Genomic DNA, 17,394 nt, shown 5'->3' on the forward strand with positions numbered 1-17,394 from the left:
TGTGGAGTGAGACTGTTTACAAAGGCCTGTAGTGATAGGACAAGGGGTAATGGTTTAAAACTAGAGAAGAGTAGATTGAGATCAGATGTTAGGAACAAGTTCTTTACCATGAGGGTAGTGGAACACTGGGAGAGGCTGCCCAAGGATGCAGCTGAGGCCCTATCCCTGGAGATATTCAAGGTGAGGCTCGACAAAGCTCTGGGCAATCTGATCTAGTTGAGGATGTCCCTGCTTACTGCAGAGGGGGTTGGACTGGATGACCTTTGGAGGTCCCTTCCAACCCAATCCATTCTATGAAAGCTGTGGTAGCCCTACTTCTGTCTGATCTCTAGACTGCCCATATTATCAGCCTGGTGTGCATTTTGGTCCTAAATGTAGACACAATCTCCTTTCTCTTCCTATTCTTCTGGCATCTTTTCCATTATTCCACTTATAGTAATGACCATATCAAAATATGTGAATTGTCATCATCATTTGACATGCCAGACGCCATACCACATTTAGCCAACAAATCCAAGCTTAGGAGCTATATCTCTTACACTGAAGCTTGACTGTAGGCTTTGCTTTAGAGTATTTCCAGCTAGTGACTGGAAAGCTGCATTTAAAAGATTTATACCAGGTTATGACTGGTATATATACCAGGATATGCATTTATACCAGGATATGACTGGACATTAGGAAGAACTTTACTGAAAGAGTGGCCAAGCATTAGAACAGGCTGCCCAGGGAGGTGTTCAAAAAAGGTGCAGACATGGCACTTGGGATGTGGTTTACTTGGCATACGGTTGGACTCAATGACCTTAAAGGGTTGATAAGACTGAAGGACAGGCTGGAGGGGTGGGCTGAGAATCTTGTGATATTCAGCAAGGCAAAGCGCAAGGTCCTGCACCTAGGTCAGGTCAGTATGAATACAGGCTGGGGGTGATGAAATTGAGAGCAGCCCTGCAGGAAAGGGCTTGTGGGTGCTGGGGGACAAGAAGCTGAACATGAGCCAACAGTGTACCCCTGCAGCCCAGAAGGCCAGTGACATCCTGGCCTGCATCAAAAGCAGCATGACCAGCAGGTCGAGAGAAGCGATTCTGCCATTCCGCTCTGATGAGACTTTACCTGGAGCACTGTATCCATCTTTGAAGCCCAAACACAAGAAAGACTTAGACCTACTGGAGTGGGTCCAGAGTGGGGCTACAATGATGATCAGAGGGCTGAAGCACCTCTCCTATGAAGGCAGGTTGAGAGAGCTAGGGTTAGTCAGTCTGGAGAGAATGCTCCGGGAAGGTCTTATAGCTACATCTCAATATTGCCCTATTCCAGACACCAAGGACCAAGTGACTTCCTCAGGCAGCAGCAGAACTACCCCAATGCAGTACTTTTTCTGTTCAGCTGGACGGAGCTGAGGGCCAGGCCTGTGTTGCCCAGCTCCACCAGCCCAGCACCAAAACCCACACCAACTGTGTCTCACTGCAAAAGCACACAGGGCTTCCCCAGCCACCCACAATGCCAGTTTGGCTCTTCCTACATGGGAAAAAGATACACAGAAAATTAAAGAAGGAAAGGGAAAGAGCAATGAAAATGAAAAATCATATAGGTAGCTGGAAAAAGAAGATAAAACATTGTGGGGGTAAAGGGAAGAAAAATGGCTATGGTCCACTTAGTGCCTTGGAATCTCCCTATATTTGGTGCAGAGAACAGAGTTGTTTTGGGAGGCAACTTCTCCCTCTCAGCTCCCTATTTCAGGATGATATGACTCAGATACTGTACGCTGCAGTGTCTATGTGCGGTCAGACAAATCCCACCACCAGTGCCTGCAGGGCTCTCCAGGCCTGAATTGGAGAACAGGGACATAAAACTGTCTGCAATCACCAAACACCAGAATCCTGGATGTGCAGACCTGCTCAGGAGGATCAAAAGACATAATGTGGACAAAATGAGACAGGCATGCACTGTAACTACCAAGGGGTACCATTATATAAGGCCCATCTTGAGTGAGATTCTCCTCCCCATCTACTCTGCCCTAGTGAGGCTGCATCCAGGCCTGGGACCCCCAGTTCAAGAAGAACCTCGGGGGACTGCTTGAAAGAGTCCAGCGCAGACCCACAAAGATGCCAAAGGGAGTGGAACATCTCCCATTTGAGGAAAGGCTGAGGGAGCTGGAGCTATTTAGCTTGGAAAAGAAGAGCCTGAGAGGTGACCCCATTTGTGTTTATAAATAGTGAAGGGTGAGTGTCAAGAGGATGAAGCTAGGCTCTTCTCAGTGATGTCCAATGATAGAACAAGGGGCAATGGGTGCAAGGTGGAGCAGAGAAAGTTCTGCCTAAACATAAGGAAAAGCTTTTTTCACTGTGACAGAACACTGGAGCAGGCTGCCCAGAGAGGTTGTAGAGTCTCCTTCTCTGAAGACATTCAAAACCCACCTGGATGCGTTCTTCTGTGATCTACTCTATGTGATCCTGCCCTGGCAGTGGGGTTGGACCAGATGATCTTTCAAGATCCTTTCCAACTCCTAACACTCTCTTATGAACACCCAGAGCCAGGGTTTTCAAAATGTTTCTTTCAGTAAGACATTTTCTTGCATTTCCCAACAGGCTTGAGAATCCTGAGTACAACAGCACTGAGTACAACAGTGCAGGCCTAAGGGCTGCAATAGGAACACTGCAAGCTGCTGTTGATCTTACCCTTCAAACATGGATGGAAGCACTGATGTCAGAGAGAAGCTCCTGGAAAATACTGGGAAGCTGATGGCAAATTGTTAAAAATAGAAAAAAATGCATTTCAGATGTGATATTAGAAGTGAGTACACAAGGATACAACAGCTGAGGATTACTTTTAGTACTGTAACATTATTTCTACCTATCATGTTTGGCTGTCTGGAACCATCCTCCCTCCACTGGGACAGATGTGGAACTCCCCACTGGGTCACAGTGACAACACAACTGTAAATTACCTATGCCTTTTAAAACATAAGAATGAGTTCTGTCTGCCTGGGGTACTACTAGTCTTAAACTAAACCCACAAGTTGTTAGGAACAAGGTAAGAGTTTGTCACAGCATCCATGAGCAATGCCTTGCACGGGGAGAATCTCATCTAGCACCAAGCCCCCAGAAATGCTGTAGTACATAGTGTTGCTGGGCATTTTCAGCATCAAGAGCCACACCAAGTGGGACTTAAACCCAATGGATTTAACTTCAAAATATTTACACAGTTCTGAAACAACAAACAATGATTTAACAAAATAAACTGAGTCTGTGTACACAGAATCGTTGCAAGAGGGAATGTCAATTACAGACAGTCTGACCTGTACCAAACCCAGTACTTTCTTTACCAGGCGTGTGATCAGAAAAGGGTATTTAAGCACACAGAAGCAATCAGGACAGATCAAAGGTTCAGCTAGGTCAGTATCTTGTTTCAGACAGAGGTCAACTGTACCACCTTACGAAAAAATGTAATTGGGAAATGCCCTCACAAAATAATGTAAAGACAGCATTATGCATCTTGAAATACTTCTACCTGCTGAACAATTTCATGAGGGGCTTGCAATCAATGCTGTGCACTCACAGCAGCAGTTCCCCTCGGCATACACAGCTACAGCTTCTACCTAAGGAATACAGAGAAACTATCAGTGGGTTCTGCTGGGTTTGACTCAGTCACCCCCCTGAGCATGGAGATGCTGGGTCCCCAGGAAAGGAGATCCAGCAAGACTCCTTTATGATTAGACCTTGAGGTCTAACATGCACCAGGACAGCCCTTAGCCCCAGAGATACCATGCCAATGGAGCAAAGGTAGCTAATGAAGACAAAAGAATCTAGACATCACCATGGCACACAAAATAGCTTGGAGTTTTCTGCTTGGCTGTCAAGAAACAAGTAAGGAATTGAACTGCAAGGTGTCTGTAGAATTTCCTACTAATAACCCATATCTCTCTTGCTGGAAAAGGAGTTGGACAGTCAGTCCCTGAATGGAGAACAAAGAGGAAGAAAAGACAGGACTTTCAGCTGCCTGGAGATTTTTTCTGTTGGAAACCACTAAATTCCCATTAACATTTATAAAGGACCTGCATTCAGCCGATGCATGGCAGAAGACCTAGAAGGGAAATTCCCTGTTAAAGCTAAATGGAAAATAACAGAAGGAAAAAGCCAGACTTTGTAAATATTTGCTAATAAATCCACTACTTGAATGGGACAGGGCAACAACTTGGGCATCCTGTGTTTGTTTATACTTAGGGGATTTTAGTATCATCTTAAGTAGCTCTCAATGGTTCTAAATACAAAAAAAAAAAAAAAAAAAAAAGAAGACAAGAATTTTACTAGCCAGAAGATCTGACTCCCCAATAACATCATTTTGATGTTTTCACTGAGACAAACTTGGCCCATTGTTTCTTCCCCTTAAAACACGAATTGGCATTCCCTGGAACTGCTCTTCCCAGGTATATTTATACTGCTGATGGCTCAAGGTATTCAGGGCAGATATTTGTCCTTACTAATGCTCTTGAATGACCTGAAGTTCTATATCCAGGGGTAACTGGGGTCATCACATATCAAAACCAACACATTCAATTTGAGAAGCTCATAATCATGGATGATGTCCAATTCATTTCTCACTCAGTCTGCAGGCTTCATACATTGAAACTAATTAGCCACAAAATTTTAAAATTCCATTTAAAAGTTATCATCACAAGATGCTGAGTAGTCTGAAGTTGTATTGGACTATATGAAGGACACTTTCTTCCATAAATTTGCAATTAAGAATGGTCTAGACTTGCAGTTTAATCCCATGATACCACAAGAAACTGTCTTGCCTCTCATATTGCAGCAGCAGTTGTTACTCCTCAGTTGCCACAATCAAGGAGACACACTTTGTCCCACATCCTTGGTAAGAGTAAAGTATTCTTCAGTGCTAGTACAAGTGTAAAGCTGTGTGGTCATACTGTAAGGCCATGACATTTTCTGTACTGTTTTAATGTAGCTGCTTGTATGAGTTTACCACCTCAGTGGGATCACCTTTGTGACGTGTTAAAAAAATAACTCTGGATATCCCTACAGAGGAACTGTTCACCATTTTATAGCCAAGGAACTGAGGCACAAAGAGCCATTTTCAGAGATGACACAGGTCCCTGATCTCCATTGAAATGTATCTGAGTCCCATGATTTCAAAGTCCTGTGTCTCACTGATTGATGCCTGACTTGTACCAGGTGGCAGTCTCCCCACATCCTCAGAGAGTTATTGATCACTTTTCACCATGCCATGTAGTAAACAAATTACAACATGTACTCTACAAAGCCCCAAATCCACTGGCATAACATAAACCAAATGACTTGCATCACCCCTTTTTCTTCCCCACTCAATACCAGCTCTTCCCAGCAGATGCAAGATCTGTCCATCATTTCATCATTTCTGCAGGATCTGGGTCCCTTTTCTAGCCACACCAAGGCCATGATGGTTTTGGAATCCTTCCACCCTGCTCTTAGCCCAAAAGAAAGACTTGAGATAATCCAAGGGTGAAAAGCCCTTACAAAAGTCAGGAAAACTTGCAGCTGAAGGTTCACAATGGACCACATAGTACAAGGCATGTGGTGGAAGGCGGTACGAGGTAGAGTTCCTACTTTGGATCTGAAAGCAGTAATCACCACAGTAGCAAATCTTGCCCATGATGTGGTACAACTTTTCCCTTGAATTATCCTGGGTGGAATCACTGCCCTGCTCTTTCTTGCTCTGCTGCCAGACTGCATAAGGTTAACCTGAGAGCCCCTGCAGAATGCACCACTGGGATGCACCAGACTCCTGCAGCAAGCCTGGCCACAAGGGATGTGACACTGTGACATGGAACAGCATGGCACAGAATCACAGAATGTTAGGGGTTGGAAGGGACTTCAAAAGATCATCCAGTCCAACCCCACTGCCAGAGTAGGTCACACAGGAATGCATTCAGGAGGGTTTTGAATGTCTTCAGAGAAGGAAACTCCGCCTCTCTGGGCAGCCTGTTCCAGGGCTCTGGCACAATGAAAAACTTTTTCTTATGTTCACGTGGAGCCTCCTCTGCTTCAGCTTGTACCCACTGCCCCCTGTCCTGTCATTGGACATTGCTGAGAAGAACCTGGCTCTATCCTCCTGACACTCACCCTTCACATATTTATAAACACAAATGAAGTCACCTCTGAGGCTCCTCTTCTCTAACCTAAAGAGCCCCAGCTCCCCCAGCCTTTCCTCAGAAGGGAGATGTTCCACTCCCTTCAGCATCTTTGTGGGTCTGTGATGGACTCTTTCAAGCAGTCCCCCAAGATTCCTCTTGAACTGAAGGTCACAGAACCGGAAACAGTATTCCAAATGCAGCCTCACCAGGGCAGAGTCAAAAGGGCAGGAGAACCTCTCTTGACCTACTCATCACACCCCTTCTAATACACCCCAGGATGCCATAGGCCAGCAGCTGTCTGGGATGGTTTGGTCAGGGGCTGGGCACCACTGTGCCAGGCACTGTGCAGACACAGAGCAAACAAAATTCTTCTACTCCAACCTGAGGCAAGGCTCAGGTGGGCCAACAAAACTGCTGGTAAAAGTGTTGGGTAGCAGCTCAGAAGTAACATGGCTCCATGAATAGCTCACATGTTGAGATAGCTTTTCACTGACCAAGACTCATTTTACATTTTAGCCAATGCTAATTTACATTTACAAACAGCACTATATTTTAGTATGTGCCCACTTCCCTGAGAAGGAAAAACATCTCAATTCTCTCTTAATTAAGCTTTCCAAAACGTGCTTTACAGCACCTTGCTCTTGTGCAGTCCCAGTGGACTCTACTACAACATCCTTCTCAAAGGAGCACAAAGCTCCATAAACACTAACAGACATTTACCCTTGAAGCCAAAAAACCAAACCCTAGCTCTGTACCCTCCAACATCTCCAGCTCTCTCCTGACACCTCTGCACAGAAGGGTGTCTGTATTCCCCATCAGTTTGTCCCACTTCCCCCAAGGCACCAGGGATACCAGGCTGCCAGTGCTGACACAGTCATGAAGACAGGAATACTACAGCCTTTCCCTCACAAGTTTTTCCCTCTTTTTATCTCTGTATTTATTGCTAAGAGTCAGCAGATCAAAGTCAGCTGAGAAAGGCTTGGGATCAACTCTTGAGCAAGGGGCAGAGACTGTGCAACAACATAAAGGAAGAAAAAAGTACAAACCACCCTTTTATTCCTAGTATCACCATAGATGGTTGTGGAGAAGAGACCGATGGCAAATGCAGTGCATAAATCTGACAGCTAAATACTCAGACAGACCTTTGTCTGCTGAGACCAAAGGCAATTTGACCAGATTTGGCTTTTTAAAGAGCAGTAGATGTAGCAGACATGAATGCTCACTGCCTTTTCAGGCAGGGAAAAGGCCAGTTATGTTAGGTGTAGCAGAAAACGGAGTAACCGACACCCCTAATTACACAATGAGCTATGTGCAGTGATCTCCTGGTTACCCTGAGCCCCAGCAAATGGCAATATTTGCCAATGTGGAGTTCATTGGAAGACCAGGATCTAGTTAATTACTGTGCACATGTAGTGTCTGCCTAAAAAAAAAAAAACAGGAGGGAAAAGCACACCAATCTAAATAACTGTGGCTCATCATCAAGCTATGATTAAAAATTGGCAATCAGGAAATGAGAGTTATTGCAGTGCCTAGGAAAAGCCCAGAAGCACGTGCAACCTGACAGCAAGACAGCCAAACACAACTCACGTACCAAAATGCTGTCCTCTCAAAGTGGGACAATGACCTTGGCCTTCACCAGGCATGCAGAAGAGCCCATGGAAGTTGATTTCAGGTTGCACTTTTGCCAGGACTGGTCAAGTAGGGATGCTATAATATTCAGACAGGATATCCTCTTCCTGATGCTTCAAAACCCCTAACACCACATCCTTGTGAAGCTATGGCTTGGTAAACTGGAAAGCTGGAACAGCATATTGGGAGCCTCATCGACTTCATATGGAGTTAGCCAGTGAAGAATTCTGTTTGTCTCTGCATGTGTGCCTGTACATACAAACCAGCAGAAACAGCCACAGAGCTGAGAATGCCATCTTCCAGTGGAAAAAATCCCTGTGATTTAATTGGGCCAGGGTGTTTAGAGGAGATAAGAGAGCTGGGCACTCTGCACCCTAGTCCCAGGAGAAATCAGCTTCTTTGCACTGCTCCTTTGCCCATCCCCAAAAAGCAGCCTGACTCTGGGGATTCATGCCACCACTTGCTCTCAGCCAGTGCTTGCACAAGCACTCCTCACAGTTGGGGATATGAGCTACTTTGCATCCTACACCTCATCCCAAACCAGAATGTTCCTGAGTGTCCATACCAACTTTTGAAAATGACAGCAGGCTCCTCAATCATCTCTTGCTCCATTCTTACAAATTTATTATTCCTGCAAGCACACAGGGTTTCACAAAGTAAAAATTAAAAATTAATGAAGCAACATGATGAGAGACATGTCATACTCTAGGGACAGAATAAGAAAAAAGGTCAATGCCTATGTTGGAGTGTAGGATGAATCCAGAAGACAGCAATGTATTTCTCTCTTACAAAGAAAGGCTGCGGGAGTTGGGGCTTTTTAGCCTACTGAAGACTATGGGGGGAATCTTATTGATGCTTATAAATACTTAAAGGGTGGGTGTCAGGAAGATGATGCCAGTCTATTTTTAGTGGTGCCCAGTGACAAGACAAGAGATAATAGGCACAAACATGAACATACAAAGTTGCATCTAAACACAAGAAGGAAATTCTTTACATTGAGGGTGCCGGAGTACTGAAGCAGGCTGCCTGGAGAGCTCACAGTGTCTCCCTCTCTGGAGACTTTCAAAACCAACCATGACACCACCTTGTGTAACCTGCTCTAGGTGAACTTGCTGTGGCAGGAAGGTTGGACTAGATAATCTCTAGAGGTCCCTTCCAACCCTTACTATTCTGCAATTCTGCAACTTATCTTCAGGTTGCCACTTTTGTGACACCATCTTTTATTCTTTCTTCTTTCCCAAGCATACATACAGAAAATACCTGAACTCTGAATGGACTTGTACTGTTATTCCCCACAGACTCCATCTTTGTATTTTCAAGCAGTCAAAGCTCTCTGATGCTCCAGTGCAGCAGTGTTTTACTCAGAAGGGCCTGTGGGATGGAGGAAAGGCAACAGAGCGAATACCCTCTAATCTCTGCAGCACCACAGCTGCCCTGCACTGGTGGCCCTGTCAGCTTTACGGCCAGTTTGCAGAAGAAAGCAGCAGAAAGCCCCTTTGCGGGATGTGAAGGTAGGCTGAAATCTTGGGCTGGCTGAATTTTGCTGAAGTAAAACATTCTCTCTGTGGTAAAGAGCAACTCATACATTTTCTCTTTTGAGTCCTTGCCGCGGCACAGAGGACAGGGTGACTGCAGCGTCCCCTCCACATCCTCCACTGGCATTTAGCAAGAGCTCAGGGCTAGAGGGGAGGAAGAAAAAAAAAAGAAGTCATTTACATTAGTTTTTGGCTGCTGTGCACGTATGCCTGGAGAGATACAGGCACAGCCTCTCGCTCTTGATTTCTGCATGAGGTAAGAGTAGCTTAAGTGGATGAGGAAAGCTCATTCTGCATTTAGGAAACAAATCTGTCTAAGGCAACGGTGCTTGTGTGAATTATTAAAAGGCAAGTGCATTTTCAAATCCAAATTAGCTGACCCTGTGCTCTTCCACATCTGTCTCCAGTTTTGACCAGAAAGAGATACATTTCTCTCAGCACTGGCTGTGCACTCTGCTTCTCACCATTTAGAAGTTCCAGGTAACAAAAGGTTAAAAAAAAACATCCTGTGCCTGGGTGTTGTTTGGTTTGGATTTTTTCAAACACACAAACATTGATATTCAGCTGAAGTTTACAAAGTTAATTTCAGAGCCTATTTTGAGCTGCCCGAGTCCTTTAAAATTAAGAAAAAGAAACAACCCCCCCCACAACAACAACTACACAAACAAAACAAAACACCATCAAAATAACAACTGTTTCCCTCACACAGTGCTGCTCTCTACTGAAAGCAGCAAGTTTCTGCAGCAGAGCCCCACAGCATCTTTAGGCCACAAGCAGCTCTGCTTTCGTCCCCCTCATCCTTCTCCACTTGATTCCTCAGCACCCCCTACTACCTGCGGGCACACCAACAGCTACCAAGGGTTAAATCTTGGCTTTTCAGGGAGAAAAAGTGGAGAGGAAAAAGCCAGAAAAGGCAAAGAGAAAGAAGCAAGAGCTAGAGGCAGTGACGGCCAGAGCTCTGCAGCAGCCGACAGAGCAGCAGCAGAGGAAAAGTTTCTGTGATTTTAGGCAAGCCCTCGCGTGATGTCATCTCGCCCAGATAATCTCAGCGCAGTCAGCACAAGCCTCCTGCCTCCCCATTGGTGAGCCCCTCGTCAGCAGACATCTGAAGATAATTATTATTGGCCAGACAATTATAACAGGAACAACTGTCACTTGGTGCTGATCCTTGAACCTGGTGCTCTGCAGCACGATGGACCTCAGTGGTCACTGCTCCAGCCATGCACTCAGGCACTTTTGCTTCCCTTTTGCTACCTTGCTGGCTGCAGCTGGGAGTCAGGACCACAGAATAACAGAATCATTTCAGTGGGAAAAGACCTTCAACCATTCTCTAATTCAGTTCTGCAAACGCTTTTTGCTTTATGTGTGGCTGAAATGCCAAGTTTTCTACAAAAATACTGATGTTATTTACTCACATGAAATTAAGGACTAGAGCTGCATTAACTCTCTTGCAGCAATTTAAGATGGAAAAAAAAAAAAAATCCTCTGCAGATTATTTACTTCATCCTCCTTGCCTGTTCTAAGAAATTTGGGAGGAGGCACTGGGAGAGTTTGAATTGAGAAATCATTTTAAGTAATTATTTTAATAAACATTTTACTTAATCCTGATCATCCTGAAATTAAAACTCGCATGGTCTGAGTAATGTGAGATAGTTTATCTTAACTTAAAGCAATACTGTTTACCTGATGGCACCTTAGATAAATATACATCAGCAACAGCTTTCCCACAACATCAAGCATAAGGTGCTTCATGAGTGAACGGACCTGTTAATTCTTTAAGCTCTCAAAAACCCATGACTACTTGTTTAGGGAAATCAGCTAATGGGCAGCTCTCACCCAAGGGGACCAGCAGGCTGCAGGTCTGCCCTCAGTGCCTTCCTGCAGAACCAGGCAGTCTGGACACTACACACAAAGACAAGCATTCAGCAAGGCACCAAACCCATCAGCTTCCAAATATCAGGGAACAGACTATGCATTTTTCCTCTGTGTCAAAGCAGTAGACTCTTTACAGCACTGCTCATCTAGGCTCTAAAGAGGTTTCAGCTCAATGCACATTGCAGGATAGGAGCCTCCTTAAAGTAAAGAAGAAACATCTGAAATAAAGCAAGGACCTTGTTCACCGCCATTAGACCAATTTCATCCATTCACGACAGCCTCAGAGGAATGATTTCCAGGCACACATAGCACTGATTAAACAAATACTAGGATGGGACTGTGTGGAAGAAAAGCCAACTTGTGACTGTAGAGGACATGCACTTGCCTCACAGAGTGATGGAGCTTGAAGCAGGCTTGGAGGACAGAGGTAAATCAGGGGCAAGCCTTGGCTGAAGAGAACTAACAACTTCATTCCTTGCATTGTGATCTATCCAGACCAACCACACTGGTACCTAAGGATATGCTGCTACCCCTAGGCTTTGTGTTCAAGCTTTTCCAGCTTTAGGCTTATGCAGTTCTAATTAAAAGGGCTTGTCAGTGCTTTAACCAGTTGAGAAGCCAGGGGGTGTGTGAAGAGATTCACATCCTTTCTCAAACTATGTCTTCATATGCAACCTACTCAGATTCCAAAGGTGCTTCTCAAAAGCCTAAAGACAAGGTCAACCCCTTAGAGCCCCTTCATCTCCCCTAATACCCTGCCACCTTGTTATTTTTAAGGTACCAAGAAATACCTCGAAGATGGAATAAAGCAACAAACACCACACCTACGGAATTTGTTTCCTTCATATTAGGCATTGCAATAGTAGTGCATGCTAATTTAAATACTGATTACAATGCAAAATCCTACCAGACTTACCCAAAGCAAGCCCATTTAGCCCATCTTGCCCAAACAACAACCATGTTTACCCCTACAAACTACTACCTAGGATGCTCTTACGTTAGTGATGTCTACATCATGTCTACACCTACAAAGTCAAGAAGTCACATACCACCACTGACCTCTGCATAAGTAAGCCTATGGAGTCACCCTGATGCGAAACTGAAAACCCTTCTTGTGTGGCCTTTAGCTGCTGTGTTTTACCAGTTAAAGCTCCCCTGCAAAACTCAAGTGCTGGAACAGTTCCTGTTTCATTAAGCGAGTGAATTCCCTCTAGATTAAAATGCACAATTTAACCTGAAACTCAGAAGAGTCTTCAGCAGCGTTTTCAGGAAAAGCCTGCCACAGCGGAGACCTCAGTGGGCACAGCTCCATTTCTTTTCCAGAAACGTTCCCCGGCCACCAGCACATCACTCTCCTTTACTTTCATGTGAATCAAAGGTATTAAATCATGTAAGTTCCCTTAGAGAAGGAGAAACTAGAGCAAGAAGAGAGCATGCAGGGATCACCCTATCTCTTTTAGCTGTTCAGCAGCAGTGTACAACTGCCAGCCTCCTCCTCTGAACCTGGGAAGTCGGAACCTGGCGTTCCAGGAGTCTCAGCTGGCAACTTCTGCAGCACATGAGGCTGCCAAGGAGACTTTAATGACGCTGCTTTGCATTTACATAGTACCTAACATCTTCGAGGCACTCTGCAAACATCACCCAAGTCATCAAAGTGCCTCTTGAGACTATTTCAGCATTATTACCCCTCACCATCCTCCTCCCCCAAGTCTTTCCCTGCTGGGGAAACTGAGGCCTAGGAGAGGTTATATAATGTTCCCAAGGTCACATCATGAAGTACAGCAGACCCAAGAAGACGACACAGCAGCCCTGGTTCCTAGTCATGTTCTTTAATCTAAACTGCATCTCTCCCGGGTTATTTGGCTATTATATATACTGAGATGCCAACCCCTTCATCCTCTTTAACCAGTTTGTCCTATTCTGATGCCAATTTTCATCTGGAACACAGACAAAATGGGAAGCATCCAAAACTCCCAGCCCAAGAATATCTATATGGTCCCCTTTCTCCTGAAACTTGAGTGACACTAGGAACCCTACAGGAGCTAAGGAGCTCACCTGCAGAAGAACAGAGGGAGACATACAGACACTTCAGTGGTTATTTTACAGTGCCCTTGAAAGCCCTCTGACAAGTCACTGGGGAGTTCTAATAACTGGAGGGTTGTAATAAGTCCCTGGCTGAGATCACCCCGTATCTGGGACCATTCTGCCTTGCAATTGCAGGCGCCAAAGCCTGGACCTAGAGATAGCCCTATCCTGCCATCATCACATGAGCATGGCGTGTGGAACGTCCTCACTCAGGAGATACAGGGATAGGGAGCCAAAAAGGGCAGGTGGCACTGCTGAGGTTGGGCATGCTAGCAATGGGAAATTCAGAAGTAAGCTGGGGAGACCATAAAGCAGCAGGAAGGGCAAGTCTGGGCACCAGGTAAGAATGGCAGGGATGGTGGAGCGGCAGGGCACAGGTAAGCATGGGCAAGGTGTGAATACAAGGGCCCATCAGAAGAATGAAACCAGGATGGGGCCCATGAAGGTGTGGATGGACATGGTATGAGAGATGGATCCTAACCCCGAGGGCAGCGTGCAAAGCCCCGTGGGTAGGGCCAGGGGCTGCTGGAGGGGCTCTCTTTATGCTGCCGGCTGAGGCCCCAGGACTGGGACCGGTGACACCCCGAGAGCAGCACGGGGAAGTGCACAGGCTGCCGGCACAGCTCTCCCCTCCAGCAAGCAAGGCCGTGTGCCTGCCTGTGTCCACCTGCAACTCCGCGGGGCTCCGTGTCGCCGCGGCCCTCCGCGCCCCGCTGGGTCTCTTGCAGCAGCCGCTCCCCACCGCCCCGGGCACGGCGGGTCCCGCTGCGGCGCGGCTCGGCCCGCACGCAGACGCCGGGAAAGTTAATAGCCGCATGGCTGGGAATGAAGTTTTATGAGGAGCTGGGGGAGCGGAGCGATGTGGAAAAGGGGCTCGGCGAGGGAGCGCAGACAGCCGCGCAACTTGTTCTGTCGGGCGGGGAGCGGGAGGGGCTGGGCAGGGCCAGAGGCTGCGGAGAGGCCGAAGGCAGAGCCAGGGCACGTGTGTGACTCCGCGCCGCCGGGCCAGCCGGAGGGGGGCCGCAGTACGGCGGGTGGCGGCGGGGCTGGGGGCCCGCACCGAGCGGCCGGGGGGAAGCCCTGGCCTTGCGTAACCCGGCGGGGCGGCCCCGGCGGCGGCAGGCGGGCGCGCAGGTAACGCGGGCGAGCGGCAGGCAGCGCCCGTGTGCCCGCGCACGGCGGCGCAGAGCCGCGCCCGTACCCGCACCGGCAGCGGCACCGGCACCGCGCCGGCCGGGCTCACACCAGACAGCACCCGGATGGGCTCAGCGCCGAGCGGGGCGCCGGGGCCCGGGAGGGGTGGCACTCACCAGTTCTCCTGCATCCACTGGATGGCCGCATGCTCGTTGAACTGCTTCTCGAATTCATATTCCTGCAAAGTCAACACTGACATGTTCATTGGCCCAGTGGCTGCGGAGCCACTTCCCGCGCCGCAATCGCTGCCTGCCTGCCTGTCGCCGCTGCCTCGGGAGCCGGGCCCCTGCGCGCCCGCCACCGGAGAGCCCCCGCCTCTGGCCTGGCCCGCCCCGCCTCAGCGGTACCCCGGGTTTAACATAGCTCCGCTCCCCACCGCGCCTCTCCTCCCGGGCCCGCCGGTCTCCTCCTCTTCTGCGGCCGCCGCGCAGCGCCCGGGGGCGGCGCGGTCTTAGTGCCCGCCCGCCGCCGCCACCACCCGGGACACCCGCCCCTCGCCACCGCCCCTCGCGTGCCCGCCGGGCTCCCCCCAGCACCGGTGCTGAGCTGCGGCTTGGCCTGAAGGAACACACCCCACACACACGCCCCCAGAACAGTCAAAAATAATTACAGAAACAGGAAACCCCTATTCCGGCGTTGAGCTCCCACCCTCGCCCTGCGTGTCCCTCCCGGCCACCCGGGGAGTAAATCGCACAGAATCAGAGAAACACGTCAGTTGGAAAAGACCTTTAAACTCATCGAATCAGACCGTTATCTAACTCTGCCGAGCCTGGTGCTAAACCATGTCCCTCAGCATCACATCTCTACATCTTTGAAACACCTCCAGTGATGAACACAAGCAGAGGTTTAGGCAGAAAAGCAAACGTGTGCTCCCAAAATAACCTACCACCCCCCATCCTTTTAATTTTTAAATTCAATATGCACCTGCTGAGACTGCTGGGAGTCTGTGCTGCCCCAACAGGCCCAGTGAGATTCAGCTGACTGTCCCCGTATGGGCATCACCACCCTGTAGACAGGCAGAGCCACGTCCTCACCCTTCACAGATGGGACTGGTGAAACTTGGGGTAAAGACCCCTGAGTTTCCTGGCTGGAAAAGACCTCTATGGTGATCAAATCCATTATCTAACTCTACAAAGTCTGGTGCTAAACCATGTCCCTTGGCATTGTAACCTGCTCAGCTCCTTGCAGATAGGGGGGACAGTATTCATGTATCTTCTACTTTGGCTTCCCCTCTCATCTGCTGCACACTGATATCTCCAGCTGAGTTCCTCTGACTCCAGTGGCACCTTGAATGTGCTTTTACAATACAAGCTGGGCTGAAATAGTGGTCCCAACCCCGCTGAAAGCAGAAAGAGAACAGCTTTTGTGTTGGAAAAGTCAGTCACAAGTGAGCAGATCTGGCACAGGTCAGCATGTTCTTGACTCCCACAGACTTTGGGTCTCATTGAGATGGAAGTGCTTAATGTTATTAAACCAAATCACTGGAAAAAACAAACAAGCCTAATCAAACCAAACACGAATAAATAAATAAAAATTTAAAAATTTAAAAAAAAAAAAAGAAAATTCCAGAAAAAAACAACCAAACAAACAAATTAAAAACTGCCCAGAGATAGCCCTCAAGCTGTGGGGCATCAACAGCTTGATGTTCTTGCTTGTATTTTGGCTCTTGCACTCTTCTGAGTCATATTCCAGCTTTTCTTTTCCCTCACAGTTAGGACTTCTCTTTTTTCCCTAATGAGGGCTGAGTTTCTTGCATTGTCCCCTGGCTGACAGGTTTAAGCAAAGAATTGAACATCACACTGCTCACACTAAAACTGCAAGGTGATGTTATTATTTATTACTATCATACCCAGAAGACCTCAGCAGATCAAGGTCCCATCATCCTTTTTACTGTCTGTATAGACAAGATGAAGGGGAAGAGAAGTCCTAGCATTGCTTTTGTGGTGGAGAATCTCAGAGAGCTGCAGGAGGTTTTAAAACTTCTTTGTGTCAGCTTTCTATGGCCACTGAACCAGCTGGGGGAGTGGTGTTTGGGCAAAGCTGACTTCATTCAGATTCGTACTCCAAAAGATCTGCCTCTAACAGTGTGTGTTAGCCTCCCAAATCTCCACTGACAGGCAGTTTCAACAGACGGGGACCCAAAGGCAGGTGAGGAGAGATGGGAGGAGAAATCTCCAGCACAGCCAAAGATGACATCGTGCCGCCTCACTACAGATAACAGCTACCCTACCAGACACTTCCTGTACATGGATGTGCCACCTCCAGCTGAAATATTGCTGTCACCTCCAGCTTAAATGTGGTGCCCTCACCACAGCTTCCATCAGCATGTGCTCTATTAAAGGCTTCAGGTGATATTGCTCATCTATCCAAACAATACCTTTGATACAGAGATAAGGAGGAATTGATGTGTGATACAACTACCACTGGCAGTATATCCACCTCCTTGGTCTAAAACAACTAGGAAATAAAAAACGGAAATCTGGACCCCAATTTTGAGGGAATATTTGTATGTCTGTTATGTTTATACCCATGAAAGGAAAAACATTTTTTCTGTCTTAACAGTGGAGTTGTTACAGAGAGACAGTAGACAGAAAAATTAATTTACAGGGGGAAAAAAATGTCAATATCCCCTTTTCTGCAACTCCACACTATTTTGGATTAGAAGCTTGAGTGGCTTAATGGCTTATCCCATCTGATTGTTTCATGAGTATCTGGTAGGTTGAAGCTTATGTTTCCCCCAGAAAGTTGTTCACAGCTGCCCCAAATGCAAAGTTTCCAGAGTGCATGGATGGACTCTAGAAATCCTGAAGTGGCAGATTAGCCTGGAAGTCTGAGTGCTGCTCTCTTATGCTGGCAGCTTCCTAGTGCTGGTGCCAGAGCTGGCGAGGTGCACAGGATGAAGTTGAAGGTTATAAAATGTTATGTTAACAATTAGGATTGGGTTAGGATGAC

The 17,394-nt window shown here is 47.3% G+C and overlaps 1 protein-coding gene across 1 annotated transcript in view; it reads right to left on the bottom strand.

Annotated features, from left to right (window-relative positions):
* ELOVL6 (ELOVL fatty acid elongase 6) overlaps nt 1–14,862 on the bottom strand; it is an 86,920-nt gene extending 72,058 nt beyond the window's left edge. The window contains exon 1 of the mRNA XM_054164581.1: nt 14,559–14,862. Within this exon, the coding sequence (XP_054020556.1) occupies nt 14,559–14,647 (89 nt within the window). The 5' untranslated portion in view covers nt 14,648–14,862. The remainder of the gene's footprint in view (nt 1–14,558) is intronic.
* Nucleotides 14,863–17,394: the final 2,532 nt, after the last annotated feature.

Source organism: Dryobates pubescens, chromosome 1 (assembly GCF_014839835.1).
Source record: "Dryobates pubescens isolate bDryPub1 chromosome 1, bDryPub1.pri, whole genome shotgun sequence".
NCBI classification, from domain to species: Eukaryota; Metazoa; Chordata; class Aves; order Piciformes; family Picidae; genus Dryobates; species Dryobates pubescens.